At 43.9% G+C, this 26,214-nt stretch overlaps 2 protein-coding genes across 2 annotated transcripts in view; one reads left to right on the forward strand and one right to left on the reverse strand.

Moving 5' to 3' along the window:
• Nucleotides 1-18,441, forward strand: CCN6 (cellular communication network factor 6). Its single transcript, XM_038555060.1, has 5 exons — nucleotides 1-203; nucleotides 7,910-8,148; nucleotides 11,622-11,870; nucleotides 15,671-15,864; nucleotides 16,932-18,441. Exons 1-5 carry the CDS (start codon nucleotides 1-3, stop codon nucleotides 17,211-17,213), a joined length of 1,167 nt encoding a protein of 388 aa, XP_038410988.1. The 3' UTR covers nucleotides 17,214-18,441.
• TUBE1 (tubulin epsilon 1) overlaps nucleotides 18,327-26,214 on the reverse strand; it is a 15,187-nt gene continuing 7,299 nt past the window's right edge. Inside the window, 7 exon segments of the mRNA XM_038554985.1 lie at nucleotides 18,327-19,161; nucleotides 19,476-19,650; nucleotides 20,224-20,364; nucleotides 22,960-23,035; nucleotides 23,038-23,099; nucleotides 23,915-24,090; nucleotides 24,310-24,497. Coding sequence (XP_038410913.1) covers nucleotides 19,003-19,161; nucleotides 19,476-19,650; nucleotides 20,224-20,364; nucleotides 22,960-23,035; nucleotides 23,038-23,099; nucleotides 23,915-24,090; nucleotides 24,310-24,497 — 977 coding nt within the window. The 3' untranslated portion in view covers nucleotides 18,327-19,002.

Here is a 26,214-nt window from a genome sequence, read left to right on the forward strand (position 1 = left end):
ATGCGCGGGCGCCTCCTCTGCGCTCTGCTGGGCGCCGCGCTGGCACAGGTGAGCTCCCCCTGCGCGCAGGGGGCCCCGCGGGCTCGGTCGGAGGCGGGGGGCGGCGGGGCCAGGGGGGACGGGGGCGGGCAGAGGGCTCGGAGCACGCGTTCCTGTGGAAGCGCTGCCGGCCGAACCGAGCCACGTTGTTCTCCAGGTAACGGGTTTGTAGCGCAGTAGCCTCGGGGAGGAGGCGGCAACCACCTCCCCCTTCCAGGTCAAGGCGCTACGTCCTGCCCCCAGTGTGTTGGCGCGGCTCGCGGACTTGAGCACCCCGTCCTGGGGGGGCGACTCCCATCCCCACACCCCCACCCCCACCCCCACCCCCGCCCGGCGGCCGGGTCAGCCGGGCCTCTGCCTTAGGCCCCAGCCTGGGCTCCCGCTTTCCCGGGCCCTGGGCCGAATGTGCAAAGAGCGACCCGGAAAAAAACGATCCTGGCAATTTTCTCCACTTAAGCCTCTCCTTGCTGGAGAGGAGCACTTCGGATAAACATTTCTATTTATTTTTTTAAAGATTTTATTTATTTATTCATGAGAGACACGGAGGAGGCAGAGACAAGGCAGGGGGAGAAGCAGGCCCCACGCAGGGAATCCCATGGGGGACTCGATCCCAGGACCCCGGGGTCAGGCCCTGCGTCGGAGGCAGACGCTCAACTGCTGAGTCACCCAGGCGCCCCAACATTTACGCTTTTAAAACATTCTATTACTGTGTCTTTTCCCAGCTTAGGTGTCTCTCACTTTTCCTGAAAGGGAATCCGTCCATGAAGACTTTGAAATAAATAGTTCAAGCCACAGACCAAAGGGAAGTTTAATTTAACTGGAGCAATTCATTGCCTTCGTATTTTTTTAAATAAGAAGATGAAAACAGGATGACTTATTTATGGGTTTATTTACACAGTGGAGGTTACTGCCTGCCCAGAGGATGGAGCTTTTGAAAGCTTCTGGTGATCGGGAAAACACGGAAGTGTCTTTGAGTGAATAGTCAGTCGATTAGGGCAGTAAATTGTATTTTAGGAGAAAAGAGATGGAAAGTTGTTATAGTTTATAGGGTGAGAGCTGAGATGACAAAATAATCCTAATAAGAATGTGGGTGGTACAGTTTACTTTCACTGAGGGCTGGAGGGGCACATTTCCCCAGTAGAAGTGAGATGGGGATGCCTCTCTCCCACTCTGCCCATCTTGAGAAAAGTCCTGCCATTATTGTGAATGGAGAGCCTACAATGTATTCCTAAGCAGCAAATATTCCAGTATAGACAGATGTGTCCAAAATTAAAAGAAAAAAACATAAAAAGGCATTAAAATACAGCGACAAGAAAGTATTATTTTGCTTACTTTTGCCAGAATGAATTTTTGAGGAATAATACCTACCATTCATTGAGCATCTGCTATGTACCGAGCTAGGTACTTCAGTAATTATCTTAATCCTCAAAATAACCTTACAAGGTGGATATTAATAATTCCATTTTGCAGAGGAAGATTGAGGCTCAAAGGTTAAATAAATGATAGAAAGTCATTTAAGATCTCAGAGCTAGAATAAATAAATAAAATCATTAAAAAAAATCCACCAAAGCTCAGCTCTGGTGTCAACTTTCTGTTTACACCAAAAGAGCCTCTTTTGGTGTACAGAGGTCTGTCTCATTTCTTTTCTGTCGTACCAAAAGAATCTGCTAACTCTTTTGTTGCCCTGAGATTTTGATTTTTGAAAACGATCAAAATGTCTGAAGAAAAAAGAAATCTATCGACCTATCTATCTTTATATTTTCCCACTATTGGCCATTTTGGGGACTCTTCATTACTTTGTATTTCTGGATTACTATCTATTGTAATTTTTCTTTAGATGGAAGATCTTCCTTTAATATTTCTTGTGACACAGATGTGCTAGCAACAGTTTTTCTCAGTTTTTGTTTAATTGGAAATTAAATTTCACTTTCACTTTTGAAAGATAGTTTCACTGGAGATAGAATTCTAGGTTGACAGGTTTTTTTTCCCCTTTCAGTACTGGGTCTTGTTTTCTTCCTCCTCCCCCCCTTTTTTTTTTTTAAAGACTTCATTGTTTTTTGAATTTTATTTATCACAAGAGACCCAGAGAGAGAGGCAGAGACATAGGCAGAGGGAGAAGCAGGCTCCCTGCCAGAAGCCCGATGTGGACTTGATGGCGGGATTCCAGCATCACAACCTGAGCCAATGACAGACACTCAACCACTGAGCCACCCAGGTGCCCCAAGACTTAATTTTTTATAGAGTAGCTTTAAGATAACAGCAAATTTGAGGGGGTGCCTGGGTGGTGCAGTTGATTAAGCATCCACTTCATGGTTTCTGCTTAGGTCATGATCTCAGGGTCATGAGATGGAGCCCTGCATCAGGCTCGGTGCTCAGCATGGAAACTGCTTGAGATTCTTGCCCCCTCTCCCTCTATCCCTCCCACTTGTGCTCTCTCTGTCTCTCAAATAAATACATACATCTTAAAAAAGAGATCACAGCAAATTTGAGAGGAAGGTACAGAGATTTCCTGTGCGCTACCTACTGGTACACATGCATAGCTTCCCCCATTATTAACATCCTCCACCAGAAATGATGGACCTACGTTGATACATTATTACCTAGAGTCCAGAGTTTACCTTGGGGTTCACTTCTGGTGAGGTACATCCTGTGAGTTTGGACAAATGTATAATGACATGTATCCACCATTATAGTATCATAGAGGATTTTTGATGCCCTAAAAATCCTCTGTGCTCCAGCCATTTACCTCTTCCCTCAACCCCTGGCAGCTACTGATCTTGTTACTGTCTCCACAGCTTTGCCCTTTTCCAGAATGTCATGTAGTTGGAATCATACAGTATTTAGACTTTTCAGATTGGCTTCTTTCACTCATTTCTTTTTAGCACTGCATAATATTTCATGGCCTGGCTATGTCCAAGGCCCCCACTGAAGAACATCTTAATCTCTTTGGAAGTCAGGTCTCATTATTTTTGTTATTCTCTTGTATATAATGCTTCTCTTTTCTCACTCTGCTTTCAAGATTTTTTTTCTTTATCTTTGGTTTTCAACAAGTTGCCTTGTGGCCTCAGAGATTATATAGAAATGCTTCAAGATTGGAAAGAGAAACAAGTGTCCGCAGGTGGGCAGTTTTGAGAATAGGCATTTCCTTAAGAGGCAGCGATATGAGGAAAGCATGGAGAAGGAAACTGAGCTGGTGGGCCTAGTAAGCAGTAAGACACAGGAAGAGAGTGCATTGAGAGTGAAGGCTGGAGAAGAAGGCATAAAACCAGCACAGGCTTTCGACAACATGCTTATAATTTTGATCTGCACAGTATACCCAGTAGGGGACTATTCATGGGCTTTAAAGAGAGGAGTAGTAGAATCAGATATGTTTTTTAAAGGGATCCCTCCATCAGCAATGTGGTAGATTCATTTGGGAAGTCATTCTTGAGGAAGGAAAACCAGTTGGGAACATATTGCAATCCAACTCAGCAGCAGTGCAAACGGCGAGATGGTGACTAGTTCTAGAAATAGGAGGACAGTATTAGTCACTGAACGGCTATGGGAGGTGAGGGAGAGGAAGATGACCTGGGTGACTCCTGGCTTCCTAACTCCAAACTTTGAAGAAGCTGTCCAAAAGGGCAGAGGTGGGTGAGGAATGATAAGTTTAGGGAATGAGCTTTTTCCATGGGACATTCTAGTGGCGATGTCTAGTCGGTAGTCAGCTATACGGCTCTAGAGCTCGGTGGAGAGATCCTGGATGGAAATTTAGTTTTGAAGCTTGTGCAGGGTGGAAATCAAAGGCAAAGGGTAGACGAGATTGCTAAGAGACCGTGTGCAGAGTGTGAAATGCAATCCTTTAAGGTTATGAAACATCGATTAGTCTAAATGTAAGTCATACTCAGGGGGTAACGGGAGTCTGCACAAGAGATTGAGAAAGTATGTTGAGAGGTTAAGGGTGGAATTGGGAAGGTCTTGTGTCATGAAAGCCAAGGGAGAGGAGAAGATTAAGAAAGAGTCAAATACCCCAGAGATGTGGACAAGGGGATGACATAGAGGCGCCATGAATAGGAGCCCGATTGAGCGCCACTGAACCTGGCAGGGAGGCCTTGGGAAAAACTGAGAAGTAGACACTATTTCTACTCCCTTCTCCACTATTTCCTTCTGTCGCCCTCCTCCTTCTCCAGAAACCCAGCACTGTTTCCTCCAACTCCATCCTCACATTGTATCTTCAACCTGAATTGTAGCTGAAAGTGTTTCTCTGGGGGATACATTTTGCCAGTGATGAGACAAAAGGCCGGGGTGGAATGGTGGAATTTCAAACTAATGCTTTTAAAGGCAGGATTTTTGAGTTGGAAAGAGGCTTAGATCTCTATATCAGTGCAAGTGCTTCAGTCTATTAAATAAAAATTGAGGGTTGATTATCCAAGTTACTTGCTAGGTGCTGTGCTAGGAGCCAAGAGTACACCCACAAATGAACCAGGAGCCCCTACGGCTGGATAGTGGTAAGCACGTGGAGAAGGCAGGCACTTACATAGGAAATTTCAGTACAAGGTCATAAAAAAGGGAGGCAGGGGAGTTGTAAGACGTTTTCTGGAAAAGTTGATATGTGACCAGCCAGGTGAAGGAGTGGGAGTCGGGGAAGTATGTTCGAGGCACAAGGAACAGCATTGGATATGCAGGGAACTGCAGACACTTGAACTTGCTAGAATGTAAGGAATGCAAGAAATGAAGAGGGCCCCTGAATGCTGTGCTTTGGAGTTTGGGCTTATTCCTTTAAGTCAGTGACTTTCAGGTGTGAGGGATGAAGGGGAGGAGCAGGTGAGGTTGGCTTTCTGCTTCCTGGGGAACAGGAACTCAGTGGTTGGTGCCCCCATTCCCCATTCACTAAAATGGGAACCACTAGCTGAGGAGCAGTCTGTTGTGGGGAGGGAGGAAATGAGATGCTCACAGGGCATCAAGTGGGTAGACCCAGTGGGAATTCGTGAGTTGCAAGCTTAGGGAGAGAGATGCAGGCTGGAGAGGAGAGACAGATGCAGAGATTAGGTGGTTTGTCCAGGATCAAAGCTGGTGTGTGCCAGGACTTGGGCTAGGGAAGGAAGGCAGCAAGGGTTGAGAGCTCAGGCTCTGAAGTCTGCTGGTCTTGTTCAAATCCTTGTCCTACCACTTACTGAATATGATCTACTTTGTATATAATCTGAGTTTCAGGGGACTCATTTATAAAATGGGGTGTGTGGTTTCCAATTGCCACAAACTCAGTGGCTAAAACAACACAAGTGTATTATCTTTCAGTTCTGGACATCTGTAGTCTGCAAATGGGTCTCCTAGGGCTAAAATCAAGTGTTAGCAGGCCTCTGTTCTTTCGGGAGGGCCTAGGGAGGGCCTAGGAGAGAGTCCTTTGCTTGCCTTTTGCAGCTTTTAAAGGCACCTGCACTCCTGGCACTTCTGCCTCTGCTTCTATCATCTCAGCTTTTCTGACATTCCTGCCTCTCCTCCCCCCTCCTTTTTTGAGAGAATGAGAGAATGTGTGCAAGTGGGGCAGAGTGACCCAAGTGGAAATCAAGAGTCAGATGCTTGCAAAATGCTCAGCATCAGGGAATTACAAATCAAAATGAGACACCAGCTCACACAGGTCAGAATGGCTAAAATTAACAACACGGAAACAACAGATGTTGGCGAGGATGAGGAGAAAGGGGAGCCCTCTCACGCTGCGGGTGGGAATGCAGGCTGGTGCAGCCACTCTGGGAGACAGTGTGGAGGTTCCTCAAGTTGAAAATAGAGCTGCCCTACAGCCTAGCAATCGCACGGCTCCGTATTTACCCCACAGATACAGATGTAGTGATCCGAAGGGGCACCTGCACCCCAGTGTTCACAGCAGCAATGTCCACCATAGCCAAACTATGGAAAGGGCCCGGATGTCCAGCGACAGGTGAATGGGTAAAGACGTGGCGGGTGTGTGTGTGTGTGTGTGTGCGCGTGCTCACGCGTGAGTGTACTACTACTCAGCAATCAAAAAGAATGGAATCGTGCCATCTGCAACGACATGGATGGAGCTGGAGGGTATTATGCTGAGCGAAATAGTCAGCGAGGATTGTGTGACTTCACTCATGTGGAATTTAAGAAACAAAGGAGAGGATCATAGGGGAGGGAGGGAGAAACACAACTAGGTGAAGTCAGAGAGAGACAAACCATGAGGGACTTCTTACCAGAGGAAACAGCCTGAGGGTCACTGGAGGGGAGGGGAGCCTCAAGGGGTATCCGCTGTAGGGGGCCCTGACTAGGGGTGACGAGAGGAGAGGGAAGGTACAGAGAGGGCTCTGAGTAGGGAGGGGGGCACCCAGAAGCCAACGGGTGGTGGGGGAGGGTGCAGGGGGAGGAGGGGAGAGGCACCCAGAAAGCGGAAGGGAGGGCGCAGGGGGGAGAAGGGAGAGGCACCCTGAAAGTGGACGGGGAGGGCACAGGCGGGGAGAGGGCACAGGGAGAGGGGAGAGGCACCCAGATAGTGGGGGGAGAGGGTGCAGGGGCAAGAGGGGAGAGGCACCCCAAAGGCGGAGGGAGAGGGTGCAGGGGGAGGATGGGAGAGGCACCGAGATAACGGAGAGAGAGGGCCCAGGGGCAGGAGGGGAGAGGCACCCAGATAGCCGGGGGAGAGGGCGCAGGGGCAGGAGGGGAGAGGCACCCTGAAAGCGGATGGAGAGGGCTCAGGGGGCGTTCAGGGGGAGAGAGGAGAGGCACCCCGAGATCCGCCGGGGAGGGTGCAGGGGGAGGAGGGGAGAGGCACCCAGATAGCAGGGGGGTGGGGGGTGGGGGAGAGGGCGCAGGGGGAGGAGGGGAGAGAGGCACCCCGAGAGCGGACGGGGAGGGCGCAGGGGGAGGATGGGAGAGGCACCGAGATAACGGAGAGAGAGGGCCCAGGGGCAGGAGGGGAGAGGCACCCAGATAGCGGGGGGGGGGGGGGGGGGCGCTCAGGGGGCGTTCAGGGGGAGAGAGGAGAGGCACCCCGAGATCCGCCGGGGAGGGTGCAGGGGGAGAGGGGAGAGGCACCCAGATAGCCGGGGGAGAGGGCGCAGGGGCAGGAGGGGAGAGGCACCCTGAAAGCGGATGGAGAGGGCTCAGGGGGCGTTCAGGGGGAGAGAGGAGAGGCACCCCGAGATCCGCCGGGGAGGGTGCAGGGGGAGGAGGGGAGAGGCACCCAGATAGCGGGGGGGTGGGGGAGAGGGCGCAGGGGGAGGAGGGGAGAGAGGCACCCCGAGAGCGGACGGGGAGGGCGCAGGGGGAGGATGGGAGAGGCACCGAGATAACGGAGAGAGAGGGCCCAGGGGCAGGAGGGGAGAGGCACCCAGATAGCGGGGGGGGGGGGGCGCTTAGGGGGCGTTCAGGGGGAGAGAGGAGAGGCACCCCGAGAGCCGCAGGGGAGAGCGCAGGGGGTGCAGGGAGAGGATGGGAGAGGCACCCAGATAACGGAGAGAGAGGGCGCAGGGGGAGGAGGGGAGAGGCACCCAGATAGCGGGGGGGGGGGGAGAGGGCGCAGGGGGAGGGGGGGAGGCACCCCGAGAGCCGCCGGGGAGGGCGCAGGGGGAGGATGGGAGAGGCACCCAGATAACGGAGAGAGAGGGCGCAGGGGCAGGAGGGGAGAGGCACCCAGATAGCGGGGGGGGGGGGGGGGGAGAGGGCGCAGGGTGAGGAGAGGAGAGGCACCCAGATAGCGGGGGGGGGGGGGGTGAGAGGGCGCAGGGGCAGGAGGGGAGAGGCACCCGAGAGCCGCGGGGAGGGCGCAGGGGGCGCAGGGGGAGGCGGGCGGCGGAGGGAGCGGAGGGAGCGCCGGGCGGCAGGTGCGGAGGCCCCGTGGCCGCGCGTGACGCCGCGTGGGTGGCGGGGAGGTGTGCTGCAGGCCCGCGGAGCCGGCGGAGCGGCGGGGGCGGCCCCTGTGCCGCTGGCCCTGCGAGTGCGGCGCGCGGCCCCGCTGCGGCCCGGGGGTGAGCCTGCTGACCGACGGCTGCGGGTGCTGCGAGGTCTGCGCCAGGCAACACGGCGACGCGTGCAACGAGGCCGACGTGTGCGACCCGCACCGGGGGCTGTACTGCGACTACTCGGCGGACCGGCCGCGGTTCGAGACGGGCGTGTGCGCGTGTGAGTGCGCGGGGCCCGCGGGCGGGAGGCCTGGCCGGGCCGGGGTCTCGGCTCCCGGGGCCTGGGCGGAAGCGGCAGATTCTGCAGACTCGGTCCCACCGTCGGATGCAACCCGAAGCCGGCCTTCCCGCCCCTAGAAACTAATCGTGCTTCGGCCGTCAGGGTGGGTGGGTGGGTGGGTCGCCGCGCGCACCGCTTTAACCTCAGCCTTTCCAAATAACCCGCAGGCCGTCGTGGTCTGTTTGTCTTTTAAAGATTATTTACTTATTTATTCATGAAATTCACAGAGAGAGAGAGAGAGGCAGAGACACAGGCAGAGGGAGAAGCAGGCTCCATGCAGGGAGCCCGACGTGGGGCTCGATCCTGGGTCTCCAGGATCAGGCCCTGGGCCGAAGGCGGCACTAAATCGCTGAGCCACCCAGGGATCCCCACCTAGGGTTTTTAAAAAAATTTATTTAAAAAATTTCCCCCCATCTAGTTTCTAGCTGAGGCAGATGCATGAAGAGGAAGGCCAAGGGGATCCCCACTCACACCCCGACCCCCAGCTTTAGGGGCTCTAGCTCTGGAACCTGCTTAAGACCACCTCAATCTATCCCTTGACAGAAATTCAGGATCCCAATTTACCTAGAATTAAAATTTTTTTCTTTTCTTTCTTTTTTTTTCTTTTTTTAAAGATTTTCTTGGGACACCTGGGTGGCTTAGCAGTTGAGCGTCTGCCTTCAGCCCAGGACGTGACCCTGCGGTCCCAGGATCGAGTCCCACGTCAGGCTCCCTGCATGGAGCCAGCTTCTCCCTCTGCCTGTGTGTCTCTGCCTCTCTCTCTGTGTATCTCTCATGAATAAATAAATAAAATCTTAAAAAAATAATAATAATTAAGATTTTCTTTATTTGAGCGAGAGAGAGAGCAAGCGAGCGAGAGCAGGGGCAAGGGCAGAGGGAGAGGGGGTCCCAGCCTCCTCCCTGGGCCAGGAGCCCTCGTGGGCCCCATCCCGGGACCCCAGGATCATGACCTGAGCCGCAGGAGGATGCTTACCCCACTGAGCCACCCAGGCGCCCCCCAGATTAAGATTCCTGGGAAGAGCAAGCCCCAGGTCAGTGGCCATTAGGGCCCGTGCGGGAAAGGCCCAGGGGCAGGCAGGCAGCCCACAGTGCTAGGCTGTGCAGTTCCCAATGTGGGCACTGGGCTCAGACGAGCAATCACACCCTGGGCTGAAGGCGGTGCTAAACCAGTGGGCCACCGGGGCTGCCCTCTATTGGAATTTAATGCATTTAAATGGATTAGAAATTTATTTTATTTATTTTTAAGATTTTATTTATTCGTTCATGAGAGACACACATGGAGAGAGAGGCAGAGGGAGAAGCAGGCTCCATGCAGGGAGCCCGACGTGGGACTCGATACCGGGTCTCCAGGATCAGGCCCTGAGCCAAAGGCGGCACTAAATCGCTGAGCCACCTGGGCTGCCCTAAATGGATTAGAAATTTAAAAATACTTAACTAATTCATTTAAAAAGAGCAAACCCATTGCAACTTGACGGGAATACATATATTTATGAAAAATACTTTATTTTCTAAAAGGCAGAAAAATTTAGTGAGAAGAATGGAACTGTTTTACATTTATGCCCCTTTCTCCAATGTCCGGCTTAAACGGGAGATCGATAGATTTCTGCTTTCCGTCTATTCCTGTGTGTTCTTTTGGTTGCAATATATGAAGGGAACGCAGCCTCACACAGATGGGGTCCTTGGAAAAGGCAGGAATATTTTAACAGAGTTTTCAGATAATTGTGAATATTCCTTTTCATATTATATTAGAGCCTGAGAAGTGGTAGTGTCCTGGAAATTAGCTGCATCGTGGAGTCAGAAACCATGTCCGTGAACGTGCCGAGCTCCATGACCATGGAATGCACTGGTCTCTCCAAGACCCACTTAGAGTGTGTCTTTTACTCAGAAGTGATTTTCTTTCTTTTTTTTTTTTTTTTTAAGATTTTATTTATTTATTCATGAGAGATACAGAGAGAGAGAGGCAGAGACACAGGCAGAGGGAGAAGCAGGCTCCCTGCAGGGAGCCCCATGTGGGACTCGATCCTGGGAATCTGGGATCACGACCGGAGCTGAAGGCAGACCCTCAACCGTTGAGCCACCCGGGCGTCCCTCAGACGTGATTTTCTGATACCATGCAGTGGTTATTTGGAAAGTGCTGGTTTGGAACAGTGGTTATGTAGCTGTTCCAAATACCCATACACTTAATCATGTAATATTTTTAACAAATCCCGCGAGTGGATGCTGACCTCGTGGGAAGCTCTGCACGTCGGCAGCTACGGAGACCGCCGCGGCGGATGCAGGTTTCCCGGGATGCTGGTTTTCGCTCGCAAGCCTGCCTCCGTCCTGTCACGGGCCACTTCTCTTTTCCTTGAAGTGACACAGGCTCACTGTTGATTTTCAAGGAAACGTCTGCTGAAACCCGAGTGATCATGGTTTACCCGTGAGTCATTTCTGTAGGTGGAATTCCTACTAAAGAAGTGGTTGGTTCAGCCCCAAACTCCAACAATGGGAGAGGCGCTTCTCCTCAAGATGCTATCGTGTCTGCCAAACTGCTCTGCGCCTACCTCCTTGTGTCCCGCAGGAGATTAAAAAAGGCATATATTTGATGATTAGGATTTATTTTTATTTTTTAAATTTTTAAATTTTTTTTTTTTTGATGATTAGGATTTAACACAGTGATTTTTGCTGTGCTATCAGAACAGTATTGAGTAAAGTTAGCTTTTTTTTTTTTTTTCCAAAAAGTACATTTCTGGACAAGCAGCAGTGGCAAGGCCAGACTACGGAGACCACCCTGTCCAGTCTGGTGGATGCTAAGCTTCCAGCTGCAGCTCCCGCCCCCATTACAAACACCAACGCGGGGTAAAAAGCCGGGCACAGCTTAGTATTTTGAGCAAAGGCTCTGACCTTGCAGATCCTCTGGAAGGGCCTCGCTATTGCCAAGAGGTCCGAGGGTCACAGTCTCTGAGAACTGCTGCTCCAGGTCACAAATGCCTGTCGGAGGAGTGAGCGCCCCTTCCAGTTGTCCCGGCGGCGGTGGCATTAGGTACCGTGCAGCCCCGCAGCTTAACCGATGCTGGCTTCTTCCGCCCTCACGCCGCTCATTTCTTACGTCCCTGCTATTGTTGGATTCCTGGGAACACCTCTGACCAGCCGTGTGACTTGCAGTCACCGTGCCCCCCGCCATCCTCGCCGTGATCCGGAACGGGGCCGTGCCCGGTCACTTCTGAGGGACCAACCGGGGCTGAGGGCCTACAATGAAAATGTCTCATTTTCACCTTGTGGCTCATGTTCTGAGAAGGAGGCTCCGGCCGGGAGCCTAAGTGACTGAGGACGCTGCTCCGCGAGGCAGAGAGCTGTCCCCCGTGGCTCCCCCCGGGGAGGCCTGGGCTAACAGGGGTGGCTTCCTCGGTGACCTTGCGCTTCTGTCTTTTCAGACCTTGTGGCTGTGGGGTGCGAGTTCAACAGGGTACACTATCATAATGGCCAGGTCTTTCAGCCCAGCCCCCTGGTTAGCTGCCTGTGCGTGAGCGGGGCCATTGGGTGCACACCTCTGCTCCTTCCGACGCCGGCCGACAGCGACAGCGGCTGCTCCGGGGCTCCAGACAGAAAGAAGCCTGGCGGACTCGACTGTGGCCGGGGGCCGTCCCGACAGCAGCTTTCAACAAGCTACAGAACAAGGCCGGGTGCGTAGACGCGTGTCTGTTGGTTCATGTGTGGCTTCTCGGGGTCTTGTCTCATGTTCCTTTGATGAACCAGAGGTTCCCAGGAGGTACTGATGTGATTTGGTCTGGCTGTGCCATCTCTCAGTCTCATAATGTTTAGAGTTTTCCAGTAGAACATTCCAGTGCTTCAAAGCGCTGCTCGGTCAGAGGAAACTCTTCTAGGCCTCTGCTCCTTCCCACGCAACCCCTTCTCAGGAAAACGGACCCAACGTGGTTCCCGGGCACCCTGAGGAGAACTTGCACTCGTGTCGATGTGTTACGAGCCAGAAGGGAGAACCATCCACTCTCCAAAATTTTCCAGGGCAGCTTTGCTACAGGATGAAGGCAGAGCTGGAAGGCTGCTGGTTAAAGATACTTGAGGATATGCTTAGAATGTGTGAACGTCGTTTCTAAAAACAGAAAACTGCTGACATGACATCATCATTTCATTTGCTCGGAGATAGAGCGAATAGATAGTAGAGCTCTGAGCTCTGTCCGCAGTCACCAGCCTCTCTCTACAGAGACACCGGTGCGGCGCCCCGGTACGCGGGAGGGAGGCCGACACCCGTGCGGAGACCCCGCGAGCGTCACCGTATTCATAAAGTCTGTGTTCTGGTCAGCTCGAAGCTAACATTCTTTTTTTTTTTTTTGCAACAATTTAACTTTTTTTTTTTTGAAGCTAACAGCTTATTTAAGTGCCAGGGCATTTTGGGGATGGGAGTTTCAAAAACCCCAACAAATGAAGCACAGATGAGGAAGGACGCAGACGGTTCCATATTCATGCCTGGTTATTGTTCACGTCTCTGTGTTTTCACTCAGGAATCAAGAAGGCCTTTTTTTTTTTTTTTTTTTTTTTGCATAGATATTTAGAGCTTAGTAAATGAAAGGCGCCGTGGAGATGCAAAAGGGATACTCATCTACGCTGAAAACCCTCAAGTTCACTTCTATTATGTGGATATTTAATAAAAGCAACTATGGTCCGAGAAATCAGTTTTAGGTGTTTGAAAACGAACTCTAGGAAAGGAACATTCTCGGAGACTTCCAATACGCCAGTTAATTTGGGAACAGTTGAACAGGTTGTGGTGAATTTGCATCCAGCACACTTCATTGTTCAGCTAATAGCATGACACTACTCATGCTCCAAAACCTCCGAGATGATAAGCCAAACTCTTCTTTGTTCGAAAGGTGCAGGAACACTTGATTTTCTGCATTGGATCTGAGGGGCTCAGGGTGAGGTCTTGGGACCCACGTCTGAACCTCGCTGGTGAGAAAATGCCTTAGGCTAGCAGTTTGCACAAGTGAAATCCCCTTGGATCAGGTTCAGTTGGTCTCCTTTGTGGCGGAAGGGCAGTTCCAGAGGATTCATTTGGAACCTGGTTCGCAGGGAGTGTTAGGTGGCCATTCTTTGTGGCGAGTGCTTTGCTACAAAAAAAAAAAAAAAAAATTCTGCCACTGTGCTCTGTGGTCGTAGAGGTCACAGGCCTGGGTGTGTTTCAGAGGACATGTACGTCTCTCTCCTGCTTAACTGAAACTGTTCATGGGCCCAAGCAGAGGTGTGGTTTTTCGAATCAAGCACAATGACACACACACACTTTAAGGAATATTTGTGACAGTAACTTACACGCTTCCTTAGCGCCAGGCAGCCCATGGTTGGGGTTGGGATCCAGCCTCTGTCGGCTCAGTATGAAGCACGCAGTGATGTGATGCCCCCGTGCTTTTCCTCCCTGCTCACCAAATGCTAAATAACCTCTTAACTTTAGAAGCTCTTCTAGTTTTCTTGCTTTTTAATGGATGTTAACTTCCTGAACTGCAGCTCTTAGCTTAACTTTAAGGGGGTTATTGGTGAGGTGATCATCTAACCTGCCTTTATTTATTGCAGATGCGTGCCGGGCTTTTAATCTGCTTCCTGCACTGAGGTCTTTAAACTGTTGTCTACCTCTCCAGGTATCTTCACGTTTCTGCTTCCTCTCCCTCAGCTGCTTGTGCAATCGCAAGATCCAACTGCAATAACACTGAGAGCTGCAAAGTATCATTTTATTCAGAGACGGCAGATGCTGGCAGATGCTTCAAAGCAGATGATGTTTCCCATCAGGAAGGCAGTTGGCGGGGGCCTGGGTGGGTGGGAGGGGGCAGGAGGAGGGTGTCTTTTCAGAGTTTTATTTATTTATTTATTTATTTATTTATTTATTTATTTATTTATTTATTTATTTATTTAAAAGGTTTTACTTATTTATTCATGAGAGACAGAGAGGGGCAGAGACACAGGCAGAGGGAGAAGCAGGCTCCCTCTGGGGAGCCCGATGTGGGACTCGATCCATGGACCCAGGGATCACGACCTGAGCCGAAGGCAGACGCTCAAGCATTGAGCCACCCAGGTGCCCCATTTTCAGAGTTTTAAACTGGCATTTTGAAGTAACGTAGCCAGAATGCTGCAATGTCCAACTGCAGACTCAGACTTATTCCAAGCATCCATTTGGGAAATGCTTTGAGACAATGAACCCATGTGTAGTTTGTTTAAAATGAACTTAAAATGGCTAAATTCATTCATGAGCAGAAGAAGCTCCCAATGGATTTCTAAGAAGGTGGAAGAGTTATTTTGCACGGCACCACATTGTATTTTCGTTATTCATCCCCTTGCCCTCCCTTCTGCTAAGCAGGAATCAGTGGAGGGGGCTCCATCTAACCACCAGCTTACCCACCCCCCACCCCCCATAAATCTATCCATCTTTTCTTTTGGCAGGTCTTTTTCTAGAGCTGATTTGAAATGGCTAGTCCATGGAAGGAATACCATGGGCCTGATACCATAGGGAATGTAGCAATTAAGTTGAATGAATAAAATAGATTACACATTTGCCATGACTTAGTCTATGGCTATTCTGATTACTTCAGTGTAATGCAGAGAATTTTCTAAAAGACTAGATTAAGGGGCACCTGGGTGGCTCAGTGGTTGAGAGTCTACCTTCGGCTCAGGGCGTGACCCCGAGGTCCTGGGATCGAGTCCTGCATCAGGGCTCCTATAGGGAGCCTGTTCCTCCCTCTGCCTGTCTCTGCCTCTTTGTGTTTCTCATGAATAAATAAATAAAATCTTAAAAAAAAAAGAAAAGACTAGATTAAAACAAGTGGAGGAAAAATAACTGGGCTCAATAGGTTATTCTCGAATAGAACTTTTGTATTTTAGGTTTTAACATATTACGAAATTTAACATTAAGACATTGTTCTGATTAATATCTTGAATTCCTTAATCCTACTACTGTCTATTTCATTGTTGAAAATAATATCCAGCAAGATGCGAGAATGAGAGAAAACGCAGTAGTTTAATACTTGGTGAGCTAAGCCGAAGCAAGTGGGTGCATCTACTCAGATTTTCAAAGATAAAGATTTTTCTTCTTCCTAAGAAATTGGACTATAATATTTGCTTGAAAGGTAATTTGGAAAGTGGGAAGAGGAGAGAACGAGTTAGACCAGAAGCTTATTCTGAATTACATTACATAAAAGGTTCTGATCTATTAACTATTAGCTGAAAAATATTAAAAGTTGTCTATGGGGATCCCTGGGTGGCGCAGCGGTTTGGCGCCTGCCTTTGGCCCAGGGCGCGATCCTGGAGACCCGGGATCGAATCCCACGTCGGGCTCCCGGTGCATGGAGCCTGCTTCTCCCTCTGCCTGTGTCTCTGCCTCTCTCTCTCTCTGTGACTATCATAAATAAATAAAAATTAAAAAAAAAAAAGTTGTCTATGTATTTAGATACACATCTACTCTCCCCCCCCCCCCCCTTTATTTTAGCTTATAGGAACCTCCCGCTTATTTGGAAAGGAAAATGTCTTGTGCAAGCAACAAAGTGGACTCCTTGCTCCAGAACGTGTGGGATGGGAATATCTGATCGGGTCACCAATGAAAATAGCAACTGTGAAATGAGAAGAGAGAGAAGACTGTGTTATATTCAACCTTGTGACAGTAATATATTAAAGAGAGTAAAGGTGAAACTTAATTTGATGTAACTTCATTATAATTCAATATTAAAAGAGTCCTAAAAAGTGTAAGTGTGTTTCAGGGGAGAGATTGGGTGTGACTCTTGTAAAAATAAAATCACCTCCTGGGTAACTCTTAAAGTCAAATGATCTCTGAGGAGAACAAAGATTAATCTAATTGCACTTCATGGGGAAAATCCCTACCCAGCGAAGGGGTAATGTTAACCCTGTTGATTCTGCTCTAACAGCTTAGCAGTGTGGGTCTTGACCAGCCTGGTTTGCTGTGGTACACCCACCATGTAGGTCTTTTAAAAGCAGATCCTTTTCGGATTCCAATTTTTTAGAATATATTAACTTTATGTGGTGGAGTCAAGGCAATGGATAACAGATTTTGGTTGTTGCATCGTAATTATTGAAACAGACCTTACGAACATCAGAGAAGTTCTGATCTTGGTTCTTGATCCTTGGATCACCAAGTTGGAGGGGGAACCCACCATTTCCAAAATGCTCTGTGCTTAGATAGTAAACTTGCCAAAGGACTATGATAACATATTCACACTAGAATTGTTTGGTATAATTAGAGCTGGTCCTCCTTCTAGGGCAAGGCAAGATGACGGTCTCAAGAGTAAGTCTAAGGAATGCTAAAACTCATCTCCAGGTTATTCCCGATCATAGTAAGAAGCTGACAACTCAATTTTAAAGGAATTAAGATAGGTATTCATTTATTCATCCACTCAAAACCGCCTATGTTAGGGAATTTGCTGTCTTAGGTAAATAAACATTTAATAAGACCTGGCCTTTGATATTAAAGAAGACAGAAAAGTTCTCACTGTAGAAATTGTGGAACTAAGTGAAGGGTGGACAGCAAAAAAAAATTGGGGAGCGGCTCCTACATTATGATGGGATAGGAACAGGGGGGCACAGACCCCTGGCGAGGGGATTTCAAAGGTAGGAGAGTGCGGAAAGTCACTGCCCTGCGTTTGTGTTTCCGCATTTGTGTTTCCATATATAGTACTACTTTTTCTAAACTGTTGTATTCAAATTAAAGAATGACTTAATGTTATGTGCCTTTTCAGATCCCGAAAGGAAAAACGTGCCAACCTACTTTCCAACTCTTCAAAGCTGAGAAATTCGTCTTTTCTGGATGCTCAAGCACTCAGAGTTATAAACCCACTTTTTGTGGAGTATGTGTAGATAAGAGATGCTGTGTTCCTAATAAGTCGAAAATGATCACCATTCAATTTGATTGCCCAAATGAAGGCTCATTTACATGGAAGATGCTGTGGATTACATCTTGTGTATGTCAGAGAAACTGCAGAGATCCAGGAGATATATTTTCTGAGCTCGAGATCCTATAAAACCTAGTATATGTGGGAAAAGTTAGGTTCAGGTGATTATGTCATTACCTAAGAAAATTGGAATGGTTTCAAAAGGGTGGCAAATCTACCTTATTGGTTTAAAACAGTAAGAATGCCTACCTATTCTCAGATGACTATCTTTAAGGCATTAGAAGCTATTAAAAAGGTTCTCTTAAAAATATATGTAAAACTTGGTGCAGCTCTTTCTGCTTATGGGTCCTGTCCCGGTGCTTTAATAAAACCACCTTTTTTTGCATCCCCCCCAAATTTATTTATATATATATGCTAAAACTATATGTGTATATATATATATAAATTTATATATAATGTTAAAAATCTTAAAAGTAAACTTACTTTAAAATGTGTAATTATGAAATACACAGTTGCTTTCATCTACATACACACATATTCCATACATAATGGAAAAGTTATTCAATTTACAAGAAAGCATTTTACTCTATAATCTAGAATACTTTGTTGAAAATGTGTAAAAAGTTTAGAACTTTTTCGGAACTTCTTTACAACTTTATCTGTACTTTGACAATGTAGCCTAGGATTCCATCAGATGATAATCATTACATGGTGTGTAAGATTCTAGGTTTAATTCTTAAATAGGACAACGATTAAACTGTCAATGTACTTTTTAACTTCCATTGCCCTAGTCTGAGTATCAGGTTTATTAAGATTTATTTTGGAAGGAGAAAATAGAACTTCTTTGGCCATTAGTGACCACGGTAATCTAAAAGTTTTTATACCAAATACTGTAAAAAATTACATTTCCAAGATAAAGATCAAGAGCAGTATCCTTACTTTGAAAAGTAAAAAAACTTAAAAACTTAACACTGAAGGAAGCACAGATAGATGATTTGGCTTGAAAATAAACTGTCCCTAAAAATTACTTCCTTAAATGATAACTCCACCTATGGATTTAAAATATAAATTGTATTTAAGGATAAGTTAACATTAAAATTGTAACCGGAGATTACAATAACTGCAACACTGTCACTGGACTATTACAGTCATTTTCCTGCGAAGTCTGGAAGAAGATGTCAAGCTAAGTAATGTTCTGTTTGCTTATATAAATGGTGACAGACAAAACCAATTATCAAGCGATACTGTTTAAAAATATAGACATTTATTATTAAGAAATCAACTGGTTTAATAATAACATTATATTTGAAGATAATTTAATACATATTCATGTTAAAATAAATGTAAATTTGGATTCTTTTGAGTACAAACAAGTGGTTACCCCAAGGAGAAACAAAATCTCCTTCATACTATAATAAAACCTATCCTTGTAAAGTTAGTGGGTATTACATAGAAGTATTTATATTGTGTTCTGCTATTCCTCATACTTGCTTTTAAAGAATCAGGAGAATTTAAACGATATAAAAAAATAAATTATAAATAAATATAAAAATATACCTGTATATGATTTTTTTAAAAGACATGAATTATCACTTTATAAATGCCTAAACATGAGATTATAAATAAAAATGTTGAGGAACTCTGTTTTTCCAATTTTAGAAAAGGCGAATTTTCTGAAGACAAATGTTTGAAGTTAAGGTAATAGGACTTCACTAATTTCACAGGCTGGTATTACCCACAAATTGTGATGAAATGAAAACCACCACTCTTTTTTCTTTTTTTTAGACAAAAATACTTTCTAATAGGAAAAAGTGCAAAGTGGGTTTTCTGAATCACAAACATTCCAAAACAGAAAGGAAAGGTGATGAAAACCAATGTAAAATTAAGAAAAGTAAAAATTGCATTTTTGGGGTATTTTTTACATAGCTATGCTTAGTCTAGGTAAATCTTCCACAGGCATGCATTTTGTGGCATCCAGTTGGTTGTATTCCTCTATGAGCCTTGATAAAGATGACACCGCTTCCATGAAACAGCTTTCTTCCATCCCTTCAATTTGTAGATAGTGATGAAGATGAGCCTATAAATAGTAAACTGGATACTGTTGACCATTTTCAGAAAATTGAAAAAAAAATATATCTCCTAAAACATAAGTAATTCTTCATTAAAATGATAGTTCACTCAGCTTTACAAGAGAAATGAGAACTCAAATCCTGTGAACTCACGAGATCTCTCGTTTAGATAGTCTGAGTGCACCTCTCCTCTTCAGCTATAATCAGTACGATGAACACAGCAGTCGGGATTGCCCCTGACTTGTAATAGTGTAATTCACAAGAAGACATCTTAAATAGCCAAAACAATCACACACAGTTATGAAGGTGTCCTGACAATTACCTTTTTCTTGTAGAGCCTCGTGAATCTGTCTCTCAGTTCCATGAAGGTGGGCTTCACGCATGTGTTATTGGCTAGAGCTAATAACGAATGGGAATGGCCCACAGGCGGTACTGAGCACAGGCTGGTTTTCCAGCCTTCTTGATTCCAGGAGATGAACCGGAGAGAAGGTTTCAATCTGAGATGCAAAAGCTCAAAGGTGAGAATGAAGGTACTGAAAATTCTGCCGTATATGGCAGCGGGTATTACTGAAGGCACCATTCTCTTTGCTCAGTATTTAATGTAAGCTATCTATGTTTTACTATTAGCAGTAACATGGTAGAGCCCGCCAGTGAGCTAAGGGACATTTACTTGGGAGGACGTTAAATCTGGGGATGAAAAAGAGAATGAAAATACTACATTTTTCCTTGTTTTGTGAGTCAGTAGAGTTTTCCTAAAAATAGACTGTCAAAAAATAGTAAAACATAAACTTAGAGGCAGTGTAGTGTGGTAGTAATGAAACCAATAAGTTTTCTGAACACCTTCAGAGGATAAAACATATCCTATATCATTCACTATTCATAAATGACAATTTTGTGCATTAGTATTTTACGTGTGAGAAAAACAAGGCTTAAATGAGGCTAAGTAGTTTGTTCAAGGTCACACCTTAGTTAAATGGCAATGCTAGAATCTGAAGAGAGGCCATCTGAACTACTATGCTACACTGTCACAAGTAGTACACACAAATCATCATGGAAATATAAAATCAAACCTTTCAATATTTCTGCGAAGATCTGAAACCTGTACATTTCCTCTCACCATAAGGGCACAGGCGAGGTAGAGACTGTGTTTGGGGTCAGCCCGAATTAGCTGGTGATCTTTACTAAAGGCATCTGAGAACATCTGGTCCAACCTAGAACAATGAAAATCACTGTTTATACAAAATATCATTTCTTCTCTGTAGAACTACAAAATGTGAAGACAGTCACCTTCTGGTCAATAAATTTCACACACAAACACATTCTACGTTTCAGCTATCATTTTCTCAGAACACAATCTTGAGAAATACGACAAGAGAGGAGGACATCATTTATCCTTTATTTAAAGAGGGGAAGAAAAAGGTGCCAACAAGTTTGTATCTAACAATACACAGCATCCTAGTCTTTAAAATAGCTCCAGCCTGGTTCTTAAATCTCACTTAACTCAATACAAATATGATTCGGTTCCCAGAATCACTCTAGATTCTGTGTGCTGGATCTGCAGAATGATTGGGAAGAGCTGCAGAAACCACACTGTGTTACTTACTCATTCAACAGATATTTACTAAATGCCTACTGTGTGCCAGGCACTATTCTAAGCGCAAGAGACCAAGCAGTGAACAATTTCTACTCAAATGGAAAAATAATTCTACTCTAATGGAACTTACCTTCTATTTTGATTATGTGACAGCAAGAATAGAAGACTCCTTTAGGGAAAGTGAGCTGTGGGGATTCATAAATCCTCTGCTACGGTGTTCAAGATTTTGTTGTGTATGCACTTTTGGGGATTTTTACAGAGATGAGGAAACCCAGAAAAGCTTAAGAATTACTGTACAAGAAGTGGGCAAACTCATTCTTGGTTCATCCTCTGCCGCAAAACGTAAGAACTAGGAGCTATTCGTCATTTTGGCATACTTATCTTTATTTATAGAGAAATATGGAATTTCAAGAAACAAATATACACACTTCATATGTGATTATTTTCATGTGATAAAAATGGGACGAGGTACAGGACTGACATTTATTAATAAAGGTACCCCCAAGACATTCTCACTACTAAGAAATTAAAGTGTTTTAAAACTACGACTTCTAATAGAACAATTTTAAAACAATTTATTATCTTACTCAAGGATAAATGTGTTCATGTGCTGATACGGCAGCCTCTGAAATATCTATAGTACAGCAGAAAAAGGGCAAAAAAGAACACAAAGATAGAACACTGTGACAAGTTCCCTAAGTGCTAAAATCTTTAAAGTCCCTTATACGTTTTCACATGTTTTGATTAGAAAGAAACCTTTGTAACAATCATGATTATATGAATAAAAAATGTTGCAACAGTATAATTTTTATCAAAATATCCAAAAGCAGGATTAAAAGAAGTTTAATTGGCTTTAAAACATTCAGGTTGAATGACCAAGTCACATTGTTTCCTTTATGTAGAACTTAACTAGAAATTCCATGTCTTTATTTTTTAAGAATTAACTTTAAATGTAAAAATGTCTGGATTATCACTCTTGTACAATAAATAGTTTAGCACCAATTTACATGTGTGTCTGTATTAAAGACGCGTATTTTATTTAAATACACTAATTTTTAATATGCAGGGCTGATAATAAGAGTGAACATTTAGTGAGTGGGTACCATGTTCCATACACAAAGCAAGCTGCTTAACTCAAGGTCATCAGCATCCCATGCAGGAAGAGTCTCATCTATTAGTTGGCATAACTGGTTACTTGTTAGCAGCTGAAATCAAAGTTCATCAATAGCACGGTGACATTTACAGTGCAGAACTGTTATTTTGCCCAAACTTAAACTATAAAGAAGATCTTTAATTTAGTTTCTACTTTATCATTTATATACTTTCCTCTTACAGAGTTTGACAGGACCTTTTTCCTCTGTCAACTGTGGATGTCAGTGAGACCTTTTCAAGCTTGTCCTCACTGTCTGTGCTCAGAATATTTTTCAACTACATTTTTTTGTTAACTAGACTGATTAAGTTTTATGCATATAAGTGGTACACAGTTACAAAACAAGGTGCTCTGGAAATGATATATAGCAGCTACCACGAAAAACCACACTGGAAAAGCCTTCTGTGGTGCTGGACCAAGATAAGAACTTTAAAGATACTCTTACTTAATATACTCAACAAGCCTACAAGGTAGGTGCACTGATTCTCATTTCCACAGATGAGAAAACTAAAAGAAAAGTCTGTCGCCTGCCCAGTGACAGAATTAGCATTCAGACTTAAGTATGTCAGACTTCAAAAGCCCTGAAATCTGTTTCAATAAAAACCAATCTTTATTAATTTCATTAGTTTAAAAATCTACATTTCAAAGTTTTTCAAATACTTTTTATTTTTTTATTTTTATTTTTTTTTAATTTTTATTTATTTATGATAGTCACACAGAGAGAGAGAGAGAGGCAGAGACACAGGCAGAGGGAGAAGCAGGCTCCATGTACCGGGAGCCTGACGTGGGATTCGATCCTGGGTCTCCAGGATCGTGCCCTAGGCCAAGGCAGGCGCTAAACCGCTGTGCCACCCAGGGATCCCTCAAATACTTTTTAAATAATGATTTATAAATAAGCATTCAAATAATGAAAAAGTGGTTGTCATCAGTTGCATTTTATGTTCCTCTCACAAAGAAAATGACATGAAAAAATACCTAGCATTATTACAAACTTTAAAAAATGTTATTTCTTAAAAACAACTCAAATTATCAAGTAATTGGAGTAAAGTGACTACATCTTACCTTCGGGTAGGAATGTTAACATCTGCCAGCGTATACAGTGGTGTTAGACTTGACACAAGATAATGCAGTTGAGGAAAGGAACCAAATTCATGCTGATTTCATTAAGGTCCATATTAAGGGACCCTTCAAACCTTGCAGAGCTAAAAAAATCAACATTAAAGCAAGAGAAAAAAATTTAATGTTAAGATTTTATACTTTTGAATGCAGCTTTACTTATTCAGCAGGCATTCTTAAATCCTTTTGTACACTATTCTTCAGTAGAGAATATTCCTTTTTTTCTGTATTAGTGAAATTTAGTAACATGAATATCATGTACAAAGGTAATTATAATGCACAACATCTACAGCAATTCTTATTTGTGGATTATGTGATGTGCAATCAACACACTATTATGTTGCACGTTACATATACAAAAATGTCTTACTTAAAACAGACTTTGAGTTAAACACATACAGATCAATAATTTAATTATTCTATAAACTTTACTACGTTCCTCAAGCATCTGCTTAATGTACTCTATAGTTTGGAATAAAATAATGCTAAAGCAATCTTCCTGGAGCAAAGTCAAGGAGATATTTTGGACCAACAATAAGGAGGTAAATATTAGCTGCTTTAAAAAATGAGGATGTTCTACAGCAAAACAATATGCTTACTGTTATCTAACCAAGTTCTCAAGTGTTTATCTGTGACAGCTTTTTTCTTGTAACACTTATTATTATTTTCTGGAATGTCCCTGGGAGAATGCTGGTTTGGAGTAAGAAATGAAAATTCTGGTCCATGACTCCAAGATTTGAAAACACTAGACAAAATAAAATCAAATAAAAAGAAGTTCCTATGACTTAGAAAATCTAAAAAAAAAAAAAAAAATGCAACTATGAAAATGTTACTGCAATCACCCTCAGAGGCCAAGGGAAGCTTTTAAACTGTCCTAAAATATGCCATCAATAGGATTTACCTTGTTAGGTTCAGCAGCAAATTGGCCACAATGTTGTTCATTGCATCAAAGGGCTTCTGGTGCCGCTTTTTAACAGCCCCAGCACTTGAAGTAACCAGACTCTTTGCCTTTATAGTTGTGCCCAACTTTCCAGAATTCACCATGAGGTCAATTTTGCTAATGATGTCAAATAAAGACTTTTAAAGAAAAAATATTGGGAGAGAAGCTATTAAGAAGAGCAGACATAGAGGACATTCTACCAGGAAGGAAAGAAGAGAAAGAAAAACAATTTAAACTTATTTTACCTTCAATTAGAAGGCTGAAAAGGGAAGAGAATGTTTCATATGCACATAGAAACATAACAGGAGACTCAATGTATATATGATACATCTATAAATTATAATGTCATTTCTTACTTGGTTGTCAATGGGCAACACACAGTCTGCATGCTCATTAAGTTCCTTCATTGCCAAGATGCTATTATAAGGCGAGGTTATGACATCATCCTCAGCAGAAGGATACACTGAAGTCACGAATCTGTATACTTCTGGGAATTCATCCTCAAGTACCTTTAAAAGAAATGTGCCAAGTCCAGATCCTGTTCCTGAGGATTAAAATTACAAAAACAAAAACAAACCAGCATAAGTGATTCAAAATAAGATTGTGAGGAACTTGGAATTTTCTGTTTTTTTTTTTTTTTTTGGTAGAAACATACATTAATAACCAGAGCATTACATAGAAGACAGCTTTGATTCCATTAAAAACTTAAAAAACACATAAAAATACATATATATATATATATATAAAACCTACAAACAGAATGAAAAAGGTAGACTAAGAAAAAATCTCCAACACATATGATGGACTAAATTTCTTTAATAAAGAGGTCTCACAGTCAACCACCAAAAAAAAAAAAAGGAATACAACAGAAAAATGAGTAAAAGTACGTAAATCATAATGAATCAAATGGTGAATAGATGTGAGGATGTTCAATCCTTTTTCTAATCAAAGATATCTAAATTAAAACAATCTAATTTTGAACATATTAGATTTATGTCATAAACTCAGTGACAGTGTGGGGAAATAAACTTGCATAAATTGTGCTAATAATATGGATTGGTGAATTAATGTAGGAAGGTGTTTATAAATATCAATCAAAATTTAAAATGTACATATTCTTTGGTCCTACTTTCCTTTTGGGAATATTACCTACAGCTACAGGGGCATAACTGAGCAGAACTGTATGTACCAGATGTTCAAATGGGGATTATTTATATAACTAAATACCATTTAGTATTTTATAAAATACCTAAAATTCTAAAAATACCATTTAGAATTTTATAAAAGAAGCTAAAAAAATGTTTAAAACAACATCCACTAATGGGAAACAGACTTTAAAAATTATTATATATTAACACAATTGAATTCTATGAGACAGAGAAGACACTGAAAGACATTCAGGAAAGACAAAGTTAAAAAATGTCAGAATGATATGCACTGCATGATCTTGTTTATGTTAAAACACACACACACACACATTTTTAAAGGCATAGAAAGTATCTGGAAGGATAGAAATTGGCAAACTTGATTACCCGAGAGGAGAGAGGCTAGGATTTAGATGTGGGAAAGGGGACCGTTTTTAACCTCTACTATTATTTATTTTTGCCAGTAAACTATGAATATAGTCTTCTGAGATTTTTGAGTAACAAAGGGATTTAAAAAGGCACCATAATGAACTATAAATCAAATTGTTTTTTTCTGAAAACCTATCCAAACCTGGAGGTTAATTATACTAGTACAAAGAAAATTTGTTTAATTTAATGATTATGATGATGATCCTCTAAAGACATGCCTACACAGCATTGTAACTTTAATTTTAAAATGTTATCATATTGAATAATATGTATAAAAATCAATTCATATAACCTGCTGAATATAAAATCTTAATCTGAGCGTGGAGAAAAACAGCATGGCAATTTTTTTTTTAACTCACTAATTCTATTTGAAGTGAGCAAAATAGGATATGTTTCTAGTTCATAGAACAAAGGAGCAAAATACTTCATTTGCAAGGTATAGGCTTCCCTGGGGACAGAAAGCAATGCAGATAATTTATTCTAGGTCAAGGTAATTACCATGTAAGGAGTGATTTAAAGGAATTAATAAGATTTCTTTTACCTATGTCTCTTATTGGACACAAGAAAGGCTGGAAGGCAGTTTAAAGAATATTGATATTTCTTAGCACAGGTATCTATGAACAGGGATCCCTGGGTGGCGCAGCGGTTTGGCGCCTGTCTTTGGCTCAGGGCACGATCCTGGAGACC

This window comes from Canis lupus, chromosome 12, assembly GCF_011100685.1.
Source record: "Canis lupus familiaris isolate Mischka breed German Shepherd chromosome 12, alternate assembly UU_Cfam_GSD_1.0, whole genome shotgun sequence".
In the NCBI taxonomy this organism is placed as follows: domain Eukaryota; kingdom Metazoa; phylum Chordata; class Mammalia; order Carnivora; family Canidae; genus Canis; species Canis lupus.